This window comes from Argopecten irradians, chromosome 12 (genome assembly GCF_041381155.1).
Source record: "Argopecten irradians isolate NY chromosome 12, Ai_NY, whole genome shotgun sequence".
Taxonomy (NCBI): domain Eukaryota; kingdom Metazoa; phylum Mollusca; class Bivalvia; order Pectinida; family Pectinidae; genus Argopecten; species Argopecten irradians.
In genome coordinates, this window is record NC_091145.1 from 10,162,227 (window position 1) to 10,189,760 (window position 27,534).

At 34.4% G+C, this 27,534-nt stretch overlaps 1 protein-coding gene across 7 annotated transcripts in view; it reads right to left on the reverse strand.

Moving 5' to 3' along the window:
• Window positions 1-14,386, reverse strand: part of LOC138335940 (dynein axonemal heavy chain 3-like) — a 120,058-nt gene extending 105,672 nt beyond the window's left edge. For 4 of the 7 annotated variants that reach the window (XM_069285145.1, XM_069285143.1, XM_069285142.1 and 1 more), the window contains exons 1-2: window positions 14,071-14,386; window positions 11,168-11,266 (exon numbers count right to left, since the gene is read on the reverse strand). In XM_069285145.1, the coding sequence (XP_069141246.1) occupies window positions 11,168-11,266; window positions 14,071-14,085 (114 nt within the window). In that variant the 5' untranslated portion in view covers window positions 14,086-14,386. The remainder of the gene's footprint in view (window positions 1-11,167; window positions 11,267-14,070) is intronic. The other 3 variants (XM_069285147.1, XM_069285146.1, XM_069285144.1) reach the window with 1 other exon arrangement.
• Window positions 14,387-27,534: the final 13,148 nt, after the last annotated feature.

Genomic DNA, 27,534 nt, shown 5'->3' on the forward strand with positions numbered 1-27,534 from the left:
CGAAAATTACGGCACCACGAACATGTGTTCGTTGGTTGGTTGATTACCTCCTATATTACCAGGGTTATTTAAGGACAACCTCATCTGTATGCGATGTGTTACGTGCGTGAAGTGTGTTCATGTATTGGGAGACTGTGGTATATTTGTGTTGCTATCTCCCTGAAGCATACCACGCTGAAGGCATCAAGCAAACCTGTCACATTATTCTGACAATGTGCAAACTAGTCGTCCCACTTCCTTAATGTTCAGTACCCAGGAGCAGAAACTTCCACTTTTATAGACTATGGTGTGTCTTATCGAGGGGACAGAACCCAAGGCCTTCTTCAAAAAGCAAACAAATTTACATTTACAGTAACCATTTGCTGATTATATGATTTGGCCTGTTAAGCATCCTATTTCAGGTTTTTGCAGAAAGCCAGAGTTCCCGGAGAAAAATCAGTTACCTATAGCCAGTAGCTAGCTTAACTTTCACATGTAGGCCTCATGTAGTTAGACTGAAAGACAATGATTTCGAGTCTGAATTCCATATGGGGCAGTTACCAGTTACTGACTGATGGTTGATGGTTTTTCTCCGGAAATTCTGGCTTCTCTGTCTCCTAAACTTTACACCTCTCTAACTGACTCTGAAAGTTTCATATGGTGTACCTCTGCATCTGATATATAGTCAACTTCATCTAGATAACCTATTTAAGATCAGTATCATTCGACTATTTCTATCGACTTTTGGGCTGTAATAAGTTCTAATCTAGCCTTATAAAGTAGAGATATTGATCACATTTTTATTTTTTCCCCAATAATAATGTAAACAAGATCTTAGATTATCAACATCTACATACTTCAAACAAATTGAAAGGAAACTATCATATCTTACAATGTATTACATCAGAGCTTTAAAGACCCTATCTACAGCTTCTTTTGTATATTGTTATGTTACCTTGATATATATATATATAAGCAGAGCAAATCAACATTGTGGAATAAAGAAACCAATTCGTTAAGCAGCACTTAAATTACAATATTTGTTATTATCAGAACTGTTAAGACTTTAATGTACCAGGTGTTTACCTGTACACTAATGAGACACAAGTAAACAACGCCCAGGTAAATAAACGGATTGACAATACGATTTTACCTTGATTTATACTAACATGCATGTGTAGATCAAACCTAACAACACTGTAACTGTGATTTGATGTCATTAAATTCCAATCACATCCATGTATAATAGACATGTATTCCTGTGCCTGTTGATCATTTACATACCTTTACATACCTTTACAATGATATACGGCAACGTGAACAAGTTAGTATCAAACATTTCTAGAAATACACATACTCTTACACTCATTGGGTCACAGTCGGATACACAAAACATTAGCTGTCTTAATTAAACACTAAGCTTATTTACTTGAATTTAATTGATATCTTTGGTAGTATGTTTCAGTGAGATAGCACTATAATTTTTTTCAACTTTATGTAACCCTGGTCAATACTATCCACAATATACCTCTAGGCTAGAGATAGAAGTAATACAGAGATCCCAGGTTCAATCCCTGGTGGAGGCAGAGATTAACTTTATATAAAGCATGTACTCTGTTATATAATAGTTTCAAGTGTCTAATATACCTGGGTAAATTTCCAAATAAAAAAACAAAAAGGCCCAGAGGGCCTGTATCGCTCACCTGGTTTGTAATGCCAAGTAATGTTCTGAATATAAGTTCATTGTTTCTTTTCTGAAGAAATTTGGATATTTACCTCTTATTCCCCTATTGGGCCCCACTCTTTCTCCTCCAGGGGGGTCAAAGCCAAAATTTATACGAATTCTGTTAACCCCAAGGATGTTTCTGGCCAAATTTGGTTACAATCCATGCAGAACTCTAAGACAAGTAGAATTTTTTAGGATTTACCTCTATTTCCCCTATTGGGCCCCGCCCTTCCTGCCCCCAGGGGGTCAGAGCCAAAATTTATACAAGTTCTGTTCCCCTTCCCCCAAGGATGTTTCTGGCCAAATTTGGTTACAATCCATGCAGAACTCTAGGACAAGTAGCGATTTATAGGATTTACCTCTATTACCCCTATTGGGCCCCGCCCCTCCTGCCCCCTAGGGGTCAGAGCCAAAATTTATACAAGTTCTGTTCCCCTTCCCCCAAGGATATTTCTGGCCAAATTTGGTTACAATCCATCCAGAACTCTATGACTAGTAGCGATTTAAAGGAAATGTTGACGGACGGACGACGGACGGATGGACGGACGACGGACGCCGCGCCATGACATAAGCTCATCGGCCCTTCGGGCCAGGTGAGCTAATAAAAAACCAATAATGAAATAAATTAGAAATAAAAATAACTGTAAGTCAATAAAAGTTGGGCTGCTCAGTTCATATATAGCCTAAAATTTACCACCACAAATATGCTCAATAACAAAAAAAAATGTTTGCATTCATTTCAAACTGTTACGTCTAAATTGACAAATAATATACCGGTATAAGCTGGTGATTTAAACAATCAATGAAGCATTAAATTCGTACAAAACTTCCTGTATGTTGTAAATTATCAAATTACACCTGTATATATCATCTTGTTAAAAAAACTTCAATTTACATAAAACATATTATTTATAATTAGTGCCCTTTCAGATAGAGATATCCAGATTTTACATCGTAATCTGTGTCTATCCACACAGTACTACAACTAAATCATTCAATATTTACAATCACCAGCGGCGAAATTTGTTTTGAATTATGGGGTAATGAATTGGGTGCGACTAGGAAGTGAAAATACAAATGTCATTATTCTTTTTTGTTATTCTAACTGTTGCCCACTTCAAAACTATTGTATATATGCCCTTGGTGCAAATGACTAAACGTCGAAATTTCCACAAGTGGGGAATTTAAAGTACCAAGAAATTAAGCTTAACACAAAAGATTGACATAACCATCTCGCTCCCCGCGTAATATTTGTGCATAAATAAAACTATTTTGCAAAATAGTAACGGGTGTTATTGATGAAGTGAAAGAAAGGGAAATCATGATAACTAATATAAGGGGGAAGATGGTAAATTATAGACACCTTAACCACTTAGTCACTTCAAACCCTTAAGAAGGACAAAATAGTACACCAGATCGACTTTGGGGGTAAATGATAAAGCTCTAGACACCTTTACCACTATGCCATTACAAGCCTAAGTAAGAAGGACAAGCTATTCCACTACTCTGCAGGAGAGTCGACAAATTTAAGTCTGGAGTCGTAACACAAAAGTTCAGTGATAATATTGTACAAATGATTTACAGTAATCTGTGGGTCTTCTCTAAGAGTCGACATATCAGAAATGTAATGGAGATATTCGGTGATAATAAGTTCAAAACGTTTACAATAATCCGTGGGGAAAGTCGAGACATTTTAGTCTGGAATCATAATGGAAATATTTGATGATAAAACGTACAAACAGCTTATAGTAATCCATGTATTTGCTTGGTGTTTGTATAGATGGCCATTTGTGATGTAATCAGTACTTATTGCTATAATACTTACATAACAAGTATATGATGCACCTGTCGGCCAGGTATTACGACATAGACAAATACATCATCGGAGAGACACAAGGATTAGGCGGAAAGTTTACCTTTTACAAATATCTGATATTTATACATCAAGTGCAGTTCTGTCATCATATATGTAAAAGTCACCTCAGCGATTTTCCTATTCAAAATTTAAGACGTTGATTCGCAACATGTATACTTTATTGTCCCTCGCGACATTAACAATCATGGTTTGCTAGGATACGAGCCTTTTCTGGTATGAATGTGGTACAAAGCGTGTGCGACATGAGAGAAGAAATGTCTAATTTATTGTTTCAGATACAATAAACTTTAAGCGGCTTTAAAGTCACAAGTGTCTGTTCATGATATGATGACTTTTCAGAAGATATATGTGACTGTAGTTTTGTTTCATTAAAAATCATGGATACGCAATGCAAATCTATACAATATAAGTTACTTACATTGAAAGTGGGCAAATAAATCTCAAGAGAATAATTCTATCGAAGATTTTATCAAACAATGATTTGTGGTCAGGCTTAATGATCATTTATGCAAGCTATTGAATTTTATCAGGGGTTTTAGTAGGCAATCATTTTGTCTTTCAATGATTCACGCTAAAACTTTTGATTTTTATGTTTCCAAGCGAAATCTCTTGTAAAAGGAAAGCGATTTGACTATGCACTGAGCAGCCATAATGGCTGAGTAGAAGTAGAGTTTTTAGGGCCGACACACATAGGACTATGAATTGTCTATAGGTCAGAGATTTTCTCTGTGTGCTCCGGTTCCCTGCCAATAAAATGTTGAACATCATTTATGAATACAATTGTTAATAGGACATAAAACATAAACAAAACCAAATAATCTGATAATTAATATATCAAGAAAACAACAAGTTATTGTAGAATTTAAAGATAGACCAAGATTCAAGCGATAGAATTGAATTTTCACAAAGCTTTATTTTGAAATGTATCAATAAGAGGAGAACTTGTTTAACTAAATCTTATTATTTTATGGATCTATTAGCTTCGTGATCACTTCCAATATTCAAAAATACCAGCCTACTTTAATATACCAAATTTGACTCAATAAGCGCCCAAGGCGCATGAAAAATTGAAGCAAATAAGGGGACGCTTTAAAGAAACAAATTTGGACTAGCCTTTCATAAAATAATTCCACAAAAATCAAAGTAAGCCATAAATCAATTTAAAAAAAGAAAAAAAACCCCACAGTTTTCATATTTTTAGTCTGCATTTAAATTGAAGCCTTATTTTTAGTGGAGGAGCCCTTATAGGGATATGGGCGCTTATTGGGTCGAATACGCTATGCCATATTCTTGCTTTAGATGAATCTAATGTTCCTTATTTCTTTAAAATAGCATAAAATGTGTAGAGCATCCAAGAGAAGTCTTTGGAAAAAATCATTTTCTCTAATTGACAACCATATTAATCCTAAATAATGTTAAAAGAAATACACAAACTCTTTCATGAATTTTGTTTTAATAACAAAATACAAAATTTTACCCTTAGCATCCATGCTTCACAGTTAATACATCAAAATTAACTGCTGTCAAAACACATTTAATGAAACTTAAGCGAGACCTATATATAGGGTTACGGGATGTAATTTTGATTTGCTTATACAGGATCAAACCAAAGTCATATATATATAGTATCGTATCGACAAATTAACATAAAACTTAAGACGGTCCCAATTCAAATCAGTACACAAACATTGAAATTGAATACTTTTGCACCTTATGAAAAACATGTCTAGGAATTTAAATTAGAATTTAGTGAATGTAAATCAGTATTAAACTTCGGTCCATATTCTCAAGGATGGGATTTAAAAATGTATATAAAATTCAGAACGGTATCTAGTTCCGTGTTGGATAAATCCAACAAATAGTGATGCCCAACAACATCTGATCTATGAGAAGTTTTACCAACTGTTTAAAGGAATGAATGTAATTAACGATTTTAATGAATTGTTCGTGTCTTATAAGCCTTTTACAGTATGTCTTTCAAAGATATTTGGATAGGTTTTATTGCTAAACGTAAAGTGTCGAAACCTGCCATCCATTTGACCTTGAACTCATCCGAACTCTGAGGGGTTGAATATTATTATTTGGAAATTTAAGACTGTTGGTAACGAGGGCTAGTTGTAGAATGTCAGACATTTTAGACACATGTCTATGAGGGCTAGTTGTAGAATGTCAGACATTTTAGACACATGTCTATGAGGGCTAGTTGTAGAATGTCAGACATTTTAGACACATGTCTATGAGGGCTAGTTGTAGAATGTCAGACATTTTAGACACATGTCTATGAGGACTAGTTGTAGAATGTCAGACATTTTAGACACATGTCTATGAGGGCTAGTTGTAGAATGTCAGACATTTTAGACACATGTCTATGAGGGCTAGTTGTAGAATGTCAGACATTTTAGACACATGTCTATGAGGGCTAGTTGTAGAATGTCAGAATGTAGACATTTTAGACACATGTCTATAAGGACTAGTTGTAGAATGTCAGACATTTTAGACACATGTCTATGAGGGCTAGTTGTAGAATGTCAGACATTTTAGACACATGTCTATGAGGACTAGTTGTAGAATGTCAGACATTTTAGACCCATGTCTAGATCTATGAGGACTAGTTGTAGAATGTCAGACATTTTAGACACATGTCTATGAGGGCTAGTTGTAGAATGTCAGACATTTTAGACACATGTCTATGAGGGCTAGTTGTAGAATGTCAGACATTTTAGACACATGTCTATGAGGGCTAGTTGTAGAATGTCAGACATTTTAGACACATGTCTATGAGGGCTAGTCGTAGAATGTCAGACATTTTAGACACATGTCTATGAGGGCTAGTCGTAGAATGTCAGACATTTTAGACACATAACTATGAGGACTAGTTGTAGAATGTCAGACAATGTACCCACTAGGTTATACACCTCAATATAGAGAGAGGGCTAATTGTAGCACCTTTTGACTACAACCTAAAGGTGAAGATCTAAATTAGCTCTAAGTTAGTAGCTAGAACATTTGACTTATATTGTTTCCAAGGTCTAAATGCCAGTCTCCTAAATCTCCTAAATTTTCTTCACTTCAGTTGTAGATGCATCGATATAAAACTATAAATGCTCTCCATGAACTGAAGTATTTCTACTGAACGGCAATGAAGATATATGGGTGTATGTTATCAAGCATGGGTCACTGATAGCTATCAATATGGTCAATGTGCCAGAATAATATATATCTCGAGGCACTGTGTAGGTATTGCCTTTAAAACTCCATTAACACATTATATGTACATTAGATATATACATACCTGTCTATCACAATAATGTACTGACCATGAAATCTACATTTGTCATTACCATCATATATATACAAACTTTGAGTGACCGACTTCCAAGTATATATAAAGCATGTTATTAACTTTCTTAGAGGAACAATAATGACTTAACCTATATACAATGTGTGAGAACAACTATAGAATCAATATAAGGGGATTATGGTATTACCGTCTGTAGATATCAAAATACCAGACTTTCTTTGGAAACTAGCAGTAAATTGACCAATGTTGAACAATAAATACAGATAGACATCAGACTTAACTCAACACAGTTCTACTGTAGACAAATGTTAAAGTTTAATACTGAACAAAATTAATGTCAAATGTATAGTCCAAACAGTCTGAAATTGGTCCTAAAGCAGCATCAACATATTTGATTTTAAAAGAGTAACTTTGACATTCTACTTTAGTTGGTAAAGACAGTTATCAATTATTCAACATACCGGTATATCAGATCTAGACTTGTTCAAAGTCACAGTCAAGAAGATGTTTTCTACAATAGATACTTCCTGAAATATTACCCTTTGACCAACATCTATCATATTTATCAGTAACCTTGACCTTTCCATCCTAATACCCGACCCTTTACTAAGAAGCATGTCCTTGACCTCTCCCTTCTCACTCCCCTTGACTAATACATTTGTATATATCCATCTGACCTTGACCTTTGACCATCCTATTTCTGTCCTTGTTCTTTTCCTTCTAGTCCTCTTGATCAATTTGTCTCCACCTTCCTGACCATTGCTTTCAAAAACTCCTCACCACCAATATATACCCATGCCCTTGACCTTGCCCTTCTAGTCCATCCTTAAGCTTCCTCCCCTTCAGACCATTTGATGTCTACCTTCATGACTGTACTAAACTCCCTTTTGCCAATATATGTCCAGTCCTTGACCTATCCTTAAAACTTCCTACACTAGTTCCTCTTGGCCAATTAATGTATCTATTTCTCTTATTTATAAACAGCCTTGTCCTTGACCTCTTCATGTATACATATACATACACATACTCCTGTAATAGGAATATTCATGTCTGGCCTTTGACCTTTGACCTACTACCAAAAGCCTTGAGCTGATCCCTACAGCTGAATTTCTCAATAATCTCCCTCCTATGTCAATATTTTCCAACTAGATATACTTTCTATCGTAAACAATGCTTTAATAAAGTTCTTAAATATGAACCTGAACAATAATTCAACATCAATGGCCAAAACAAATATAGAAAGGAGAAAATATCAAAGCTTCAATATATTTTAGATAGTGGCATCAAACGGCAGAGATATTTGAATTACTAAGACATCAAAGAGATGTTCGCATGCTAGCATGAAGCCCTGCCATCTTTGACTAAGGTGTTATGAAGAAGATAAATGTGAAATATTCAAATATTAATGTGTTATATCACTGTGATCAATGATCTGTGTTTGTCAACACCTAGATATTATTTTTGTTGTTGCTTTCCAATAAAAGTTTTGAATTAATGAAATTTTGGGCAACAATTATTGGAATATTTATCAATTATTTATACATGTATATGTTTGTGGATGGAATGTACGGTTTTCTTGATCATATTATTCAACTCAGCAGTGTCCGTTATATGGAAATTTTATCGACTTATGGACTAAATTTAGTGTCCGCTGTCCGCATTGAGAAGGTGTCCGCTATATACATTATATTTATATAGTGATTTTTGTTGGGTATTCCTAGCACTATCCGTTATGGACAGGTGTCCGCTATATAGAGGTGTCCGCTATTGCAGGTTTGACTGTATTTACATGACACAGTCAAACCTGTCAATAAAGACCACCCAAGGGACATGGAAAAAGTGGTTCCTATAGCCAAGTGGTTTTATACACAGGTCAAATTGTGTTATGACCACTTTGGACTCTCAGCTATAGAAAGTGGTCTTAATAAACATGTGGTTTTTATACAGAGGTGGTCTTTATACAGAGGTGGTCTTTATGGCAGGTCTCACTGAATATAAATATGCATTAGGCATCAATTAGATCCTAATTTGACTACAATATGATTTTGACTTCTCAAGATTAATTTTCAACTTTCAGGAAATGTTTCTTCACTTTGTTTCTAAGAATATTTCACTTCTGAAATTAAGATAGCCTCATACAGTAAAACCTGCCATTGTGAACACCTCTTCAAAACAACCATCCTCTTAATAGCCCACTTTCTCAAAAGTCTGAAATAGTCAATTTCAACAAATTTGACTGAAGCATTTAGACCATTTTTCTTTTTAGATCTTTGGTGTAATGTTGGTTTAACGTCCCATTATTAACAGCCAGGGTCATTTCAGGACAGTTTGCCAAGTTTAGGAGTTTGGTAAATGCTGGAGAACCTGGAGAAAAACCACTAACGGTTGTGAACCTGTTGTCAGAACCTGGCTGGCAACTGCCCCACATGAAATCATAACATGCAACCCAGAGAGTGGTGACTTGTGAGAAGGACACCTTAACCTCTCGGCAACCACAGCCCACATCTGTTGCGTGGGTGGTCTCTATAGACAGGTCTGACTGTACTCATTGCATATGTATTCAACATGAACTAAGCCTGCCATCCCGAAAACTGTGTTATCACCCGACAGAATCTCAATTCTCCGTCAGGAGACCCCGACAAACTGCCAGCCTCATCAATTCTCACACAGAACAATATCCTTGTAATGAATACAGGTAATTGTATCTATTGTTCTGAAATCAATCCCTCGATCAAGCTTTTTCCAGCCCCATCAAACACAAACTATATATTGTCATAGGGAAATCAATCGCCCATTGGACGGTGTATCGTATCTAAAGCATCAGTCTTTCTGACATAACATAAAACTCAGCATAATCCCCACATCTAGCTTCATAACTACAAATAATTCTCATAACAATTGTTCTGTTGCTAGCAATAAAAAAAAACGAAAGAAAATAATTATTTGATCACATGGAAACACAAGCAAACATATCCTTTGAAAGAAGTAGTTTAAAGCTGTTCATGAAGACTTAAAAACATTATGTCATTGTAATATCAACCCTACCGTCATTTTCATCGCAAAATCGAAACCTTGTACCGTTGATATAATCATTTACATTTTTGTCACGGAATTGTCTGTCATTGTGGCCAAAATCTTTACAATCGATCTTGACTGGGTTTCCTGTTGTGGCCATGACAAAAGTACACAAGGAACTACATGCTTATTAAAGTCCATGCTTCGCAGTCCTCAATAGCGTAATTATCCTTCATTTATGTATTTTTCTCGTTTTTATTACCGGGAATTTGGAATGTCACCTGGCATATAACAAAGGCAATAAAAGCTAATTTGAGACCAGTAGTAGTCGTGTATTGGACGTTTCAAAGCTAGAACAACTTCTGTATCCTGACCGTATCGGAATATTGTTCTGACTTTGATAGCCAACCTGTTCCAATTACAAAAGAAAACTATCAAACATCTCCTGACTTCTTGGTTTTGATATAAGATTATTGGTGGACAGTTGTATTGAGATCGATTGACTATTATATCTAACCTGTCACTCCATGTATGCACTTAAATCATAACAGCGCCTTAACACAAGTAATTGTAAACTTCCTAAGATGTTTTCGTTTTTTCGGAACAACAAGTTTGGCTGTTTATTAATTCTTAAACGAATAATTAGGACCAACCAGTCAATCCGTATAATCGAAAACGGCCCTAGTTTTTGCAGTTTTAAAACACCTTATTGTTGGTCTGCTTTTTTAGAACTTTCTGTTTTGTTTAAAATCATAAACAGTCACTTTAGGACATGCGCAAGGTAATCGAGGTGAAGGAAAAGGAGTTCTCTGAGAAAAAGCATCATCCTACATTCTGTACCTGACAAACTGCCATACCATGGTCAGGGTAGATGGATACCACATGCCCTTGTATTATGAATGGAAAGGATGTCAGTAAATTGTAATAACTTTTGTCCAATCCATTTGTCTTTTGTTACAATAAAATTGATTTAAACTAATGGATAGCTCATGGTAAAAATTCAGGCCTCGCAAAAAAGGGCACCAGACAAACATTGCCATGCTCAGATTGCAAACTGGAAAGATGATCCATATATAGATGTTTATGTGTTGAAGGAGCTTATCAAATTATCAATATTATAAACAATAGATTTCTGTATATAAAAAGTCCTTGCAGATATGGTCATACTATATCATTGTCTCAAGAACCAAAATTTAACAAGTCAGTGGCACAAAAAAATATAAATCACGGTTTCTGTAAAACTTATATTCCATTGATTCCTTGTACTTACCTCCCTTGCACTAAGAGGGGGCAGATGGGATATAATAGGGGGCCGGAATTGATTTTCAAAATCATTCTGCTTTGCTATTGTTACCCCATTCTGATGCATCTGTGGAATAAAAACAATCAAAATGTCAGTACATGTATCATCAGAAGTAACATTATTTTCAATTCAACATGAACTCATTGTCCCCTGAAGACACATTTATACTCTTCTTATACAAAGACAAGAAGGGTTCATTATGGGAGTCGAGTTAACTCATACTCAGCTTAGACCTCTAATGTTGAGAAAGCAGCAAAACTTTTAAAGCAAAAATAACTTAGTAGTTTTGCCTTGATAGCCATAAATAAATTACAAGTCAATTAAATGGAACAGTTGAATCAATTCAATAATAACATAATTTGGTATGTTTTTATAAAAAATGCATGTTAAAAGACATTAATGAACTTCAACAATAGAAAAGGGAAAGGGGACGGGGCTTATTTTAGGGCATGGATGTATAATGTCAAATCTATATGGTCTCCTCTTATCAAAAATTAAGGTCCCAGAAGTTTGTAGGGTTTTTTCAGAAAATTAAATTCCATACATTCATGAGATTGTGAATTAAAAGACAGTTGTTTCTATTTAACACAAATTAATTTTACCCTTGGTTGTCTTTATTTTTTTGAATTTGAAATTCAGGAACAGTGTTCTCCCTTAAGTATTTTTTCCTGCTGGTCCTAAGGACCGGCTGACCCTGAAAGTTACTGGTCCTGACTGAAAATTACTGTTCCTTACGACGTTACTATTCATTCTATTCATCCTGGTAGTTTATATAATTACTAGCAAAATAACAGTTTTAATAACAAAATATATCTGCATATCCAGATTAATATCGTAGGTTCTCAACAAAATTGACTGAAAGCCAGAATATTAAGAAAATTTGTTTTGTACAGTTTGATCTTCGACCTTTCTACAATTCTACTGCATTTTTGTTTTGTATATCTTCTATGTGGACCAAAGGTTGTCAGTCAAAGGACCAGCTACACTGTAAAACTTGTCTGCCCGACTATAAAATTGCCGGACACGGGCAGACGGACAGGTGTTAATTTCGAACGCTGTTCAAGAACTGTAAATTAATCAAGATCGAAATCACACCTCAATAAATGTCTCAATGCAAGCATGCTTATTACAGCAAGTATAGTAATCGTAAGTTCATCCCTAAATACTAGTTGTGTATTTGAGCAAAAGAAATGAATTATCCCTCATTCATAACAGTTAAAATTGAACATGTCTTGACAGCCACTTTGATGCTAAAAGGTTTTGATCTAGAGCAATACTATATTGTGTAAGCATACATGAACAGTGAGCATTTAAAATCCAACCCCTGGGTATTATTGAACGTGTGTTATATTTCAATGAACCAGAAACTATCCTTTAACATTTCCCTATAGCTGACTAGCACCTTTTTAAAATTCCTCAACAGGAAATTGAATAAGCCTTCAATCTTGTATTGCACTGCTCTGAGAAGTTTAATGAAATGCCTTGCTTTTACGATGATTTGCCATTTTTCAATGTAAGGCCCTGCCCTGTTTCCTGAACAAAGAAACGTAATATAATGATGTGATTGCTGCTTGTATATTGATTCAGAACAAAATGTCAAAAGCGTCTTTCAATGATATAACTCGAGCAGTTAGTGTGTTAAAAGGTGTATTGAACACAGTTATTTGTTGACTAGTATAGGGTAATCCATAATATCCTGATACAAAAGTAAATAAGACAAGGGGCCCACAGGACCTGCATTGTTCACCTGGAATTACTTTTGAAATATCTTTTTTGTGAATTATGAACTAAGCCGATTACTCTAACTTGACAACTTATATAAAATGTATGTGCTCCCTTTCATCCAAGAGTATTTTAGTTCAATTCAAGAAGACTTTTAACAATATATGAATTTTATATATACATATATATATGAATTTCTATATATGAAATCATTAAACATCTCCTGAAAAACAGCGGTAGCTGGGAAAACGTTAGAGATTGCAGATTTGTTTTAGTTTTGTTTTTTCTATGAATTTCCATATAGATTCTGATATTTCCCATTTCATGCAACTCCTCTAAGTGTGGTCGCTGTGTGCAAGGGAGAGGCAACACAATATTTGTTTACACAAAATTAGCCCCACTTTTTCAAAGAACATCTAATTTCGAGCAAATACTAATCAATTCCTTTCCTTCCCAAGGCGAGGAAAAATCTTAAGTGTATCATTTGTTATACATATCTGGGCCTGCAGCCAGTCCAATCCCTTTACTAATAAGGTGACAGAGAAAAACAATTATACAAAATGTTTATCTTTCTCACAAGGACTTTTAACTGAAAGCAATTTTTTCAGGGAATTCTGTCTGAATTATAGAAACTGACAATATATTGCATCATAACATGCAATTCATTAGCAAAGTGAAACTAAGAGCTACTAGTATGTAGCAAATATATATTTGAAAAATTGTCAGTATCTGAAGAAGCATGCTGTGAATTGGACACTAGATTTTTTTTTAAATAATAAAAGTATATTTGATTTTTCAATTCATAGTATTTTTATAACAATGTGATTTTTCAGTAATATAGTGTTTACAGCAACTTATCGTGGGCGACAAGAAGCGGGAAAAATACCCTGTAACCATGCCTCCAGCATCCCTAAATGTTTCAGCGGGGAACACGTGGAAAGGTCTACAAACTATCGGAACGAAGTCGGCGATCTTATACATAAACTTAATCTTACACAAAGCTAGACATTTAAAGTTTCTTTAATACTGCCATAATGTCCATCAAACTTTATAAATCTCACCAATGTATAAACACGTAACAGAGGGACCTGTCAAAATCACCCGTGCGTGAACTGACCCAACACATCAACAAGTTCTCCAAAACTTACCTGTTTCAGAGGCATTTTCAGCGTTCTCGCTGTCCAACTTTATAATAAATCCATTAGTTGAATATCACAAATCCGCACATCAATTTTAAAAGCCAGCATTGGATAAAGAACTTTGACAAGTCGCTAAACTTTCACTACTTTCGCCGTCCTACGGCACACTACATATTGCTTTGGAAGAAACTCCACTCCACACGGGTACTATTGATATGCAAATGAGGCACCTTGGTGACAGTAAACAACATGGCGGGTTTCTCCCTTTCAGAAAAAGCGATCGGGGACAATTGTTTGTTTACTCCCGTTGTGGAAGTATTAGGTATATGCTCTATGAAGGTGATAAGAAATACGGCCAGGTATTATGTGTATTGATCGAATTATACCTATATACGCTATACGGATATTACACTATCAAAGATCGAATATCGATCATTTTTAGATTACCTTTTTTTCTCACCCAAGTCAAAAATAGTTTGTACTTTTCTTTATGATAACATATTGAGATATGTCTTGGAATATTTTTGAATACTATTTGATTTTTTTTTTCTCTCTTTTTTTTATTCCAAAAGAAAAAAAGACTGAGTAAAAAGTTATTTTATATCATCGACTTCAACTTTTTCTCAAAATATAATTTTAAAAGTTAACCATAAAAGTGATATGTTTTAAATACAGATATTTATTTACCCGTTTATTTAAAACATTGAAAACTAAAACATCTGTATATTAATTAATATCAAGAAAACAACACTTTTTTGCCGAAGACAGTTTATTCACGGTAATTATTGATATCAGAAAATAGAGTTTCTATAATTTTAGAAACACATAAGTATTAACAATTTGACTTTGAAGACTGATATAGATTGTCTAAGTATACTTGTTTTCATATGTTTCCGAGTTGATTGTTATTACTTAATTTTTGCATTATCCGACGTTTTATAATCATATTCACTTGTACAAATCAGCGAGTCTATAACGATTAGATGGTGACACAAATGGAATTAAATCAAAGATATGTTCATATTAACTTTTTTTAATAAAAGAATTATCAAAATTGAAAATTATCAAACAGAAGTAGATAATGTGCAAGAAGTCAGTCGGATCGATTTTCGTGTCGAGCTGAATTTATGATAAGACTATTCGAGTTACGTCCCTTGAATCGTTTAAGCTGCGCATTTCACTTTTTCTCACATTTCACAAGAAACATGTAATATTTTTATATGACTACCTTTCATATTTTTCAACACATATTTTTCTGAAAAAAAAGAAACGTTATATATACTTCAAAAAAGTATCTGGTAGAATCCAAAATTACTTTCTAATCAAACTGACTTGGAGCAGAGCTTGTTTGTTTATAGGGTTACAATGGGAAAAAAATAGGGTTGGTCGGTCGGGTCGGGAGGATTTTTTTGTGTGTGTGTCTTTCACTCTAAAAATGATGACCGGAACCGGAGTCTGAGATCGAAATCCCGATTTTTTTTTCGTAGAAAAGCGGAAAAAAATTAGGGTCGAGGGTAAAAAATTAGGGTCGGTCGGCTAAACATTAGGGTCGGTCGGCTAAACAGACATATTTTTTTGCCTTAGTTATAATTTGAACCTGAGATTTGACATTTTTAATGCCACGAATTTCCGAAGCCAATCCCATTCAGTGTCATATGAACAAAAGCACTAGAGACATTTCATTAAAGCGCGAACCATATTTTTTAATCTAAATTTAACCTGGCATAACTCCCAATGCCTCCATTCGACAAAAAAAGTATTATATATTAGATATTATGTGTATAAGTTTCTACGGATACGGAAATATTATGTGAATTAAAGAAACGTTAATTGGGAGACCTTTCATCCTACAATGTTTCTTTATCTCCAGCAACATCCTTGATACTCCAGGGGTTCCGATCACTTTCGATCTCTACACCCCTGTAGTATCTCATAGTGAAATGAAGGCAGCTCAGCGGAAAACATTTGACCAATCACAGGCTAGCAAGGATTTCCTTTGAAGACTACAGAGAGAGCGACGCCTAACATCAAAGCCACACAGTCAACCACAGTGTACCGTTATACGGCTCTTTTGATGTACATCAAATGACTAAGTTACCTGTTCTATTATGTTGCCTCCAGTTTTACTATGAGATAGTTCAGGGTGTAGAGATCGTAAGTGATCGGAACCCCTGGAGTATCGAGGATGGAAGAGCAATAGAAACAACACAAAATGTGCATACGTCATAAAATATTTGCTGAAGTTAATTATTCAGTATAGCGGTACTTTTTATCTAGACCATTAAAACTTCTCATGGTTGAGTCAAAATATATACAAACTGTAACTTATTCTCAGATCTCGGCGGTCCTGACGAGATAATACTGTTATGCAGTATGTTTATGAAAACATACCATGGGTAGCATTAGCTCTGATCAAATATTCTTATAGTGCAGTTAATTTTGCAATTTCACAAGAAAAATTATACACTCTTCGTCAGGTAAATTCTTTATGTTTCAAAGGAGATAGTGCACACTATCCTTCACTAATCAAAATTTAGATTAGGTTGATCAAGGATTTATATCTACGTCCTTGGGTTGATGCACAAATAAGAAGCCAACTAAAACTATTTCATGTCACATGCATCATTTGAAAATCAAGGCACAAGTAATAAAGAAAATGGTCGATATATAGATATTATAATAATACAACAAAAAATAAAAGATTAAATTGACTACATGACATATCAGAGATTATGATGACCAAAAAATTCTGATGATGTACATGTACGTAATCGGGAAAATAGAACTGATGTTTGTAGTAAAAAAAAAAACAAACAAAGACCAAACATGTCATTACATCAGACACTAAATTTAAGTGGTAGAAAATGTGAAGTTTTTAACGCTAATTATAATTTCCAAATTTTGGTAGATAACATAACAAAAGTTACCGGGTACTACACATCAAATCAATAGAAGACTGCGGACAAAAAAACCGTTTTAAACTTGAACAGCGAATATGGAATTACAGACCAAACAGGATTTCCTTAAATTCCAGCATCACATCAGAAAAATAAACCTAAATGTTGTTTCTGTCTCAAATAAACCTAAAGCATACAATTCTTGTTTCTAATAGAACGAATGTACGTACCTGACCCAGAGATTGAAATAGTATTCTCGGAGAAGTTGTGGTCTGTCTGTAACTTCATTTGACCAACAAATAGCTCACCTGTATACAGCCAGAGATTAAAATAGTATTATATCTAAATCTCTGATACAGCATAACCTGCTAACTAGCCATTTCACACCTGTATGACCTATGCCCGAGGGTGGTCGCTCCACAGGTGTTCTGTACCTCCATCAGTCCCACAGGGCAAGTACCAAAATCCAGGTAGTTACATAAATTCACATGTTGAATGGACAGGACTTCAATTGCCAGTCTCTGACGCCGGGTCCAAATATCAAAATTACATATCTTACATATATCATTATGCATTCAGACGTTATTCTGAAATTGGTATGTACATTGAATCTTTTAATTTAAGAGCATGATATTATCACACCTCGTGGTTTAGGTAAACGGTCAGAACAAAACTTTTTAAACAAATGTTTAAAAGTCATCACGATCTTCTGTACAACTTCATTCATGTATTGCAAATCTTTTTCCGCTGGCGTTCAACGTACGGCTGGTGGTACTACTTCTTGACCCATCAAAAGACACTCATTTAGAACTTGATTTTGTGTTTCTTAAGTTAAAGTATAATTTGATAAATGTGTGCGTATCATCAATTCTAAACCATTATAATTCATAACAATATACAGTAAAAGCTGCCTTATCGGACACCTCTGTATATAGATCATCATACACCGGTATGACTACAGTTATAGTTGTATTTACTTATCATATCTAGATCTAGTTCAGTGATATGCAGAATACAGCAATCATTGCGCTCAAAGAAGTTGACCTCAATTTCAAATAATAAAATGTTGAATAGAGAAATAATTGTTTTTTTTTTTTCTCAATGCTAGCACAAATCTTCAAATGGCAATATTTTTGAAAAACAATGTTCTATCAGAAACATATATTCATATATGTTTCTAATTCTATACATTCTATTCCTGGGCTATGATTAAAAATGTCTTTTCAAATCTCAACGTGTGTGCCAGGGTGCTGTTTTTGGCCTTTAATTTTTAACAATCAAAGGGGGGAATCTGAAATTGACATGCTTTGCACAGTGATTTAGCCAAATCTTGTTTATAACCCCAAATTAAAGTTGCCATTTCTGATTTTTTTCCCCTTATTTTTTTCGCACAAATTGTGATACTTTAATTCACGTGAAAATCATTATAAACAAACGTGTTTTGTTTGCTTAAAATTTTGGTGGTGCGGCAGACGTCAGTTTCGAGTCAGCCTATCATATGGAGACAGTAGGGCTTCCGATCACTTACGATCTCTACACCCCTGGACTATCTCGTCGTAAAACTGGAGGCAACAGAACAGAACAGGTAATTTAGTTCTTTGATGTACATCAAAAGAACCGTATAACGGTACACTGTGATTGACTATGTGGCTTTGAAGTTGGGCGTCGCTCTCTCTGTAGTCTTCAAAGGAAATCTTTGCTGGTCTGTGATTGGTCAAATATTTTCAGCTGAGCTGCCTTCAATTTCACTTTGAGTTAGTCCAGGGGTGTAGAGATCGTAAGTGATCGGAACCCCTGGAGTATCGAGGATGGCCTATCATATGGAGACAGTAACAAATTTATTCATGTGCATATGCTCATTAAATTAAAGCTTCCGTTTAATTTAAGCAGTTATTAATGCATCTAGATACATCTAAATATATGATCATATGACCAGAGATTTTCGATACTATCTAGTCCTAAATCACACCGAAAAATTACAACGATCACGGGCATGTGCAAGTCTACGAAGTGCGTGGACTTAGAAATCTTCTGTCATGGAGGTGGAATTGTTTGCTGATGCAAAACAATGGCCGACAAAGGAAAAGTAAAAGGAACGAAGGTTTGTATCAATTATTTACTTCATTAATTGAAATGACCATCACACCAACAACGAAATATACATTGATAAAATGAAGATTTTGGTTGCATTATAAAAATCAGGTTGTTGATTGTTTTAAATAGAACAGTCTTCATTTATGCATCTGTCATTTGATAACGTGGTTTCCCTCGTCTTCCATCAACCGGAAGTTGGGATTGGGGTCGACTGACTCACTAATGCTAGCGTGTTCTTTGTGCGATTGGCTGAAAATGAGGAAATTAAAATCAAACAGGTCAGCCGTGTAACTGTGTCACGTCGTTTTGAGTGTTGATAGTACCCTCTGTTACGTCAAAGATGTGAACCCAGCATCAGCAGTAATGGCCGCCATGTGATGCTGATGAAACCAACCTACTTTTTACTTTCCACAACTTTCACTGGGATACGACTGACATATTGTCATTTACTTGCAGGATTTAACAAGTTGATAAGTTCTGGCAATGATTGAAGCAGGTTGATTTGACGGATTAAACTTTTTGTCAACAGATACACACTTGACAGGACACATTGGGCCAGAATTTATAAACTGATCATGAGGGGCTGTCTAAAGTAAGTCTGAAAAACATGTAGACTAGGTTGTATAAACATGTTTCATATGTGATCAATTTAAGTTTTTAAAAAATTCATTATTTGATAACTTCTTCAGTTAATTATAAAACTTGTACTACATAATTTCTACGTATGATATTTAAATGGTTAATTATGAGTTAATGGCCAAACTTTAATACAGCTGGTCAGAGTATGTTGTCAACTGTCACTGAATTGATAAATGTCAAGAGATTCTAAATTTACCATTTGCAGCGTGTATTTTGTGAAAGTTAATCAAAAGATAACTTGGAAATCTTCACATGGATCCTGTAACTATATTAAACAAAAATTTATAACATTTGCACAATATATTTTCAAAGAAAGTTTAATGTTTCCGTTTGCAGCAGGTTCTAACTTCTCTATGAAATAGTGTTGTAAATCAGTTCTACAAGAAAATTTAAGACAAATTGTGAAATAGAAGTGTATTGATTATAAACCGACAAGCAAACCTGCAAATTCAGCAAGGTTATATAATATGTGTTGCTTAAAATGTCCATGATGGTGACATTATACATTAGTAGGACTATATCATTTCCTTACTGTCACTTGATTACTAATTTACTACTGATAAGACCTTTTGACAATTATTTAAACATCATGCTGTTGTGTGAGAATTAAAAAAAAACTTAAAATAAATCCAATCTTTAATGGCATGTATAATCCCAGAAGATTTATTAGAAAGTTTCAAGCATTGATGATCAAATGAAGAAAAGAAGTGATAATTATCTAAACCAAACAAATGAAAATAATATTTTCTATGATTTTACACATGTGATATGAAATAAGTATATTATATATTCTTGACGTTCATGTGTGTATACAAATGTGTATTGCAGAAAAGCCGGATGTTGTCCCTACAGTAAGAGGCTCGTGTGGTAATCACATGGCCCGGACCTTCATTGAAGAGATCTACTTTGATATAATGGAGAGAGGGTCAGTAGCACCGGGTCAGATGACCAATGGTCAGTATCAAGATGAAAACTCAAGCGATGTTTTCGATGCCATCAAGAGAAAAGTTGTCAGCTTTTCGGAGAATTTTCTCATGCAGGGCTTTCTCCCATTTCGACGTAAGGCCTCTAGCAATGAGTCTACACCGGAAGACGTCAACTGCTCAAGGCCGGGGTCACTGGGCGGGGAAACTATTGAGATGTCCCGGTTTGGACAGCAGAGGGAACTGACAATGAAGGGCCACGAGTTCTATCTTCAGCAGCTGTCTAATCCGACCTGGTGTGATGAGTGTGGTGATTTTATCTGGGGCCTCTACAAGCAGTGTCTACGTTGTCACCGTGAGTACATAGTATAATTTTGTCACCTAAGTGTGTACTCCGTTGTATGTCACTTAAGTGTGTACTACATTGTATAGCCATATCTATAGTTTAAATTACGACCGATAAGTTTAGCAGTTATGATTTAATGCAAATACATTATGATTTAATGCAAATACAGATACACGGTTACGTCTGGCTAAACCATTCAGTTTTACAATTATACTTTAGACGCTAGATTTGTCGCGTTAATATACAAATAAATATTGTAGGTGATCGAAAGAAATTTAAAACTACCATTATGTCAGATAGATATTATACTCTATGTAAACAAACAGACATATCCAATTTTCAAAACATATCTATAACATGTAGATTTCATTATAATTAAAGGCTAATTATAACAGTATTGTATTAGTTAAGGGAGAGTAATGTACCTATGGTTTTCTGATAGAATGGATGTATATATAAAGAGTTTTATTTTTGAAATACTATAGAACCAAAAGTCATCTGATGCATTGTACAAGTTCTGTTGATTTGATTACATTATTAGGATGGCACATAAATAAGAGATCTAGAGAGAAATCATAGCTGGTGTTACAAAATCTAATTTGTGTTTTGGCACGGGTTAAACAGATCTGATGAGCCTTTGACAAGCCATGATTATGATCCTGCAGAAATTAAACATGATGATAAATTATAGGTACATCACAAAGTTGATGTTGGTAGCAACATAGATAAAACAATATCATTGCCATCTGCAGATATGTTTCCATATGTTAGACCATGGCTTATATGCCTTGCCAAACTTCTTACACACCTTAGAATTCTCCACCAGAATGAGTTTACATGGGACTGCATTTAAGTCAATAGTCACATTTGATAAAAAAAGAGCTTCTACTCTGTCTTCAAATATTGATTTCCCTTTACAATGCACCATTATACTGGTATATTGATTTACTAAGTATAACGTTAACTCTATCTTGATAATTAAAGATGCTCCACCGCCGACAGAGCATAAATGATATTCATCACTTGAACAATAATTGGTGTTTAAAAGTGTATATATATATGGCTAATTAACAGAAAAAAGTAATATAAAATAATTTATTTTGCCTTTGGTGCATGCGCAATCAGTACTTCATTCCATATAGGATATAGTGCCGCGGAATTTTTTCGGGATGCAATTAATTATTTTTTGTAATTTTAACTTGAATTAATATGAGAAGCTCAAACTTTTCAAAAGTGGTAATGGTGTAAAGTAAGTAACTTTTGCTACTGAAAAAATACTAAATCGTCTGCTCCTGTTTTTGACAGTGAAAAAATACCATTTGTCAGCGGTGGAACTCAACCTTGATAATTAACTTCTGCAAAAAATAGATCTCTGAAAAATGCTGATAAGAATTTATATATTTCAAAATGAAGGAAGGGTTAACCTGATTTTGTTTTACATCATACAAACAGCCAAGCTAGGTGGAAGAAAACAAGAATACCCGATGGAAAACGTTTGACCTACATACACAAAACTAGGTGGAAGAAAACAAGATACCCGATGGAAAACATTTGACCTACATACACATTCAGTACACCTGGCAATTCCGCCTCATGGTTTTTGAACTGGCAACCCAGAGTTGTAAATATGCAATAAAATTCCTCTTCGATTCTGTTCAGTCAAAAACGTAGACCAACATTTTAACATTGTTCTCGATCATAATTGTCAGTGTGTTGGAGTTGCTACTGACACTAGCAAGGAAAGGGAAGTAACTCTAAACCAACGCTGCACTAGATGTACGACATTGTGGCCAATTATACTATCGCAATTATTTTGTCATTGCAATGTGTTGTAGTCTGCAAAAGTGTTCCCCGATCGTAATAGTTAAAATCGTAGGCGATCGTCACCCCTAATTATTGGGGTGTTATTCTGAAATAAAACAAAATTATGTGGAACCAAATATCAACACTGCAGTGTTTTATAAAATTTAAGACAAGAAGCAAAGTATTTACATTGATTGATTTACATTAAAATTTGAATTAGGAAAATTATCAACTTATCATTGTGTTTTTTGTATGGTACAACATTCTATCGAGAGCTCAGGTATATGGGCATTGAGAAAGAAATAGAGCTCTAAAAAGTCATTTTCCGGTATTGTATAACTACAATTAAATGTTTTTAAAATGTTGAGGCCAGACACAGCTCTAGTTTAACTGAAAGGTTAACCGTATATATCACTTTTTCATAAAAATATTTATACACTTTTCAAAAACAATTTTGCCATAACTACTTATGAGATATAATACTGAAGTATATATGGCAATGTGTTGCAAGCCTACTTTCGAGTATTTAAACACAGCTCTAAAGAATAAAATAAGAATACATTTTGACATGTATATCTATTTTTTATATAGTTATGTTTGGGTCAGAGACCCTGTGAATACTGTATTTGGTGGTTATAGAACTAGACTTATCATGTTGATATTGCCAGATGGTTTGGTCGTAATTTTAAACAAACTACATATATATAGATAAGTAAAGGACAATATATAGATAAAATACATTCCATAAATTCATATGTCTTATATATAGTGAATAACATTCTTGAGGTATTTTCTTTACTGTGAGATGTTATAAAAATATAGAAATATTGTTGTGATTCTTACATCTTTTAGATGTTTGTTCTCTAAGTTAATACTTTAATAATTAGTAAAATACTATCAATGCAAATGTAAAGTCACCCGAGAAGAAAACCTCAGATTTGCTGGAATATATGATGCTGATCTTCATTTAAGGTCGCAAAGTTTATCATAGGGAGATGCCAGAGTGTAATCTCTAGTGGGATATTTAACCATTAGGATTGGTTTGTTTAGTTAAAGGCCCCCTCCTCAACAGGCAGTTTTTAGAGGAGCAAAATAAACTAACACAAATTAGTGCATGGCAGATATATGATGAAATTATCATTTTGAAACAAATGACACCATCATAAGTCAAAAGTAAAGCGTTGCCACCTGGCGCTTGTAGTGCTTGTATCATCAGTTGATGGCGTGTTCTTGAATCTAGGTAAATCAAAAGAGCAGTTCCGCAAAAAAAATTCTAAACACAGGAAAGATGTTGAAGGAATTTAACTAGTTACTCAAATGTCTTATTTCTTTGCACAACCAGAAAACAGTGTTGGTGATAATTAATTGCTCACACACTTTCTGTTGGCTTTGTATAAGGGAGTACCTGTCTTACAAGAATGTTTGCCCTGTCTGCTATGTGGTAGCTGTTATAAATGAACATCAACACTTTCCTTTTGTCATATGTCTTTAACTCATATAATAACCATGACTGCCACCTGCAATATACACATGAAATTATCAGGTAATGATTATGATATTATATATGTGTGTATGATATTTTCAATTCAGCAAGAAACAATGGCAGTGTATATGAACACATTGTCCTATGCTTATTGTCACTCTGACCACTAGCTATAGCTACTCTAACTATAGGACCTTCAGATCTGAAACACTTCATTTCAGACACAGCATTATCTAAATCGAGTAACACTAAGGAAGTATAGAATTATTGTGATTATTGACTTCCTGTAAAATTCTGTGAGTATTAATCCAAAGGCACTTTGAAGGACCTATTGTGTTTGTTCTCATGTGTAACTGAATTATTTATGGTGGAAAAACTGACACCGCAGGTCCCAATAGAGTCTCTGACTTCATTGTTTCAAACCTTAGTTCGTTACTCATTTATTCCTAACTACTTAACATATAAACAATTATAAACAATTCAAGTAATTCTGAACAAAATGATATTTCTGGTTTTTCAAAATATTTTAAAGAATGGCCACAAGACAGACAGCCTTGAATAACAGTGTTATTTCACAGATTCATAGACGTCCCGGCCACCTTTCTTTAAAGCAATATTTGAACACTTCTGAATCTTTTAACAGAACATTCATTATTCGGCTCTTTTCTATAAGTTTTTTTTCTTGATCATATGTTATGGAAATAGATATTGGCAAGATATGGAGGCATAAGCATTTGATATTTTCATCTGAATACATACATGTAATATGTACACAGTAGTTTGCACAGACAGGAAGTGCAGGATAATTTCCTTATTTCTTTACTTCCTGTTGTTAAAGTGTATTGTAATCTCTAACTTATTACCAGTTTTACCAGAAATAGACACATACTATACTACTGTGTAAAACAAGGTCAAATAATAAATGGATCACTGTGACCTAATTCCTGTCTAAATGTACGGTAGGTCAATTACATCTAGATTGGGTCATGTTAGTTAATTGACATAACAGATATCCATTATATTGCAGTTCAGGCAATTAATATTATCAATTTTCTGCAAATATACTGTGGAATATTTCTTAAACTGTTTTTGTGAGAACTGGAGTGACCGTATTATACCCAATAAGCGCCCAAAGCGTTTAAAAAATTGAAAAAATGAAAAGCTTCTAATATGACAAAGTTATTACATATCTAAACAGTTTTGTGTATTTTCGGTCTTAATTTTGTCTGAGCAATTGAAATTGTGGCCTCAAAAAGGAGAGGGGCTCTTATAGGGACATGGGCGCTTATTGGGTCGAATACGGGAACACTAATATATAATTAATTCGTTCCCCTAAATGGCAATGTTGTTGAGGTTGCCTTGATACTACACAGGTCAATTGATCTTTACATGGAATTGATCATGATATGTGTTATACACACACCTTTGGCAGGTTTCAAACAAGGTTGCACGCACAATTCCCGACAAAGTTCAAGGTCACAATTGTATGCTAATAAAAGTTTAGGCAGTTCAGAGGTTTTTACTTGACCAGGTAATGAGAGACAAGGTTGATGTCACAATAAGAACTAAATGTAACATTTTTTTCCCTTTTAGCTGGAATAAAAAGATATCAACATTTATATAGTTCATTTATTTACTCAAACAAATGTGAATACTTTCCTGGTAATTTATAAACTTAATTCTTAAAGCTAGCAGGTTCTTGATTTTCCCCCTTTGTTTTTACTCTGTAGTTATACAGTAAGTTCTACATTGCCAGATTGCCTGGGCATTATTAATTTTATCATTAGGATTTGTGAAATTTGATATAATTTTATTATTTTGCCACTAACCGGCTTTCCAAGTTGTGCTATATTTACATGTGAAAATTACACAAAATGGAGAGTTCTTACTGCCACTATTTATATATCTGCCTGTCGGACACTTATCTGTCTACACATGGCTGTGATGTACAAGTGATAGTGTGATCCTGATAAAAAATGCCTGGTTGTTAATGCTTCCTGTGTTTTATAAGGAACTCCCTTCATAGTAACATAGCGCAGGCCACACAAATATGTTAAAATGGGTCTACCAAGCACAATCGTTGTCATGGTCATTCATTCTTTTTGAGAGAACAAACTTAACCTTATTATATAGTGGGATATAGGGCTATGGTGGCAAATAATTGCTGTGTGCATGTTCTGACATTTTATATAACCAACAGTCCTTGAACCTCTGGGTTTCAAGTTCAAATCTGATGTTGGGCTGTTGGCAGGTACTGTCCAGAGTGGTTTGACTCTGGGTACTCCGACTTTTCCCCTCCTTACGGTTAGCATGTCCTTAATTTAACCCTGACTAGTGTTTTTAATATATATATAGGACATTAAAATCATACAAACTATTTGGTTGTAGAATTTATGAAATTTTGGTTGATACAAGGTTATTTAGCAAGGTTGGTTATATTAGCTATAGGTATATATTATCTCATTTTGTGTCCGAACTAGTGGTATGTGCTGTATTGGATCTATCATATTCACCGTTATTAGCGCCCAGGTGTTTAAATAATTATAACAAAGGGGGCACTTATTAATGAACCAAAATGTAAGTTGTGGACGAAAAAAGTCAATCATATTTTAAATCTTTTTGTACTCATGGTCCAATTAATTTGTTATCTGTTATAGTAAACATACATATGTTCTTTTATTCTTTGAGACGCATTATCATGTCAGTCATTCACATGTAAAAGCTCTCAAGTTCATGTAATATAGGATACAAGGCTGATGTTAGAGGCATCACATGTTGTAAAACGTTGTTAAATCCATGGGATGGGGGCATTTATACAATTCAACTCTTCTCAGGAAAGAGGAGGGGCGCTGATTAAGGTAAATACAGTATTTCCTCTGGTTCTTATACAGTTTTGGTCACAATAATATCAAATGCATTGAAGACATTAAAAGACAAATCTTTAGCTTGAGAGTGTACTAATATAAAGCACCTACATTAACCAATGTTCAGTGCCTTCTTGTCCTTAAATCACTGTTCACCTTGACCTCATGGGGAAGGTCAGATAATAAGTTTTTTAAGGTAACTCTTTTCTTGATTAATTTTATACAGTGATGGAGCTTGTAATGTACATGACTCACTGTTAGTGAAAGTTTATGCTACTTACTGAAAAAATGTGTATGAATTTACATATGTTTGCATGTCCACGAGGCTCTGGATTTCGTTAAGAGATTTGTAGACAATTATACCTTAAAATGCTTTATACATAGATTTGTAAAAGGTCACTGTCCTGTACTTCCACATATTGAT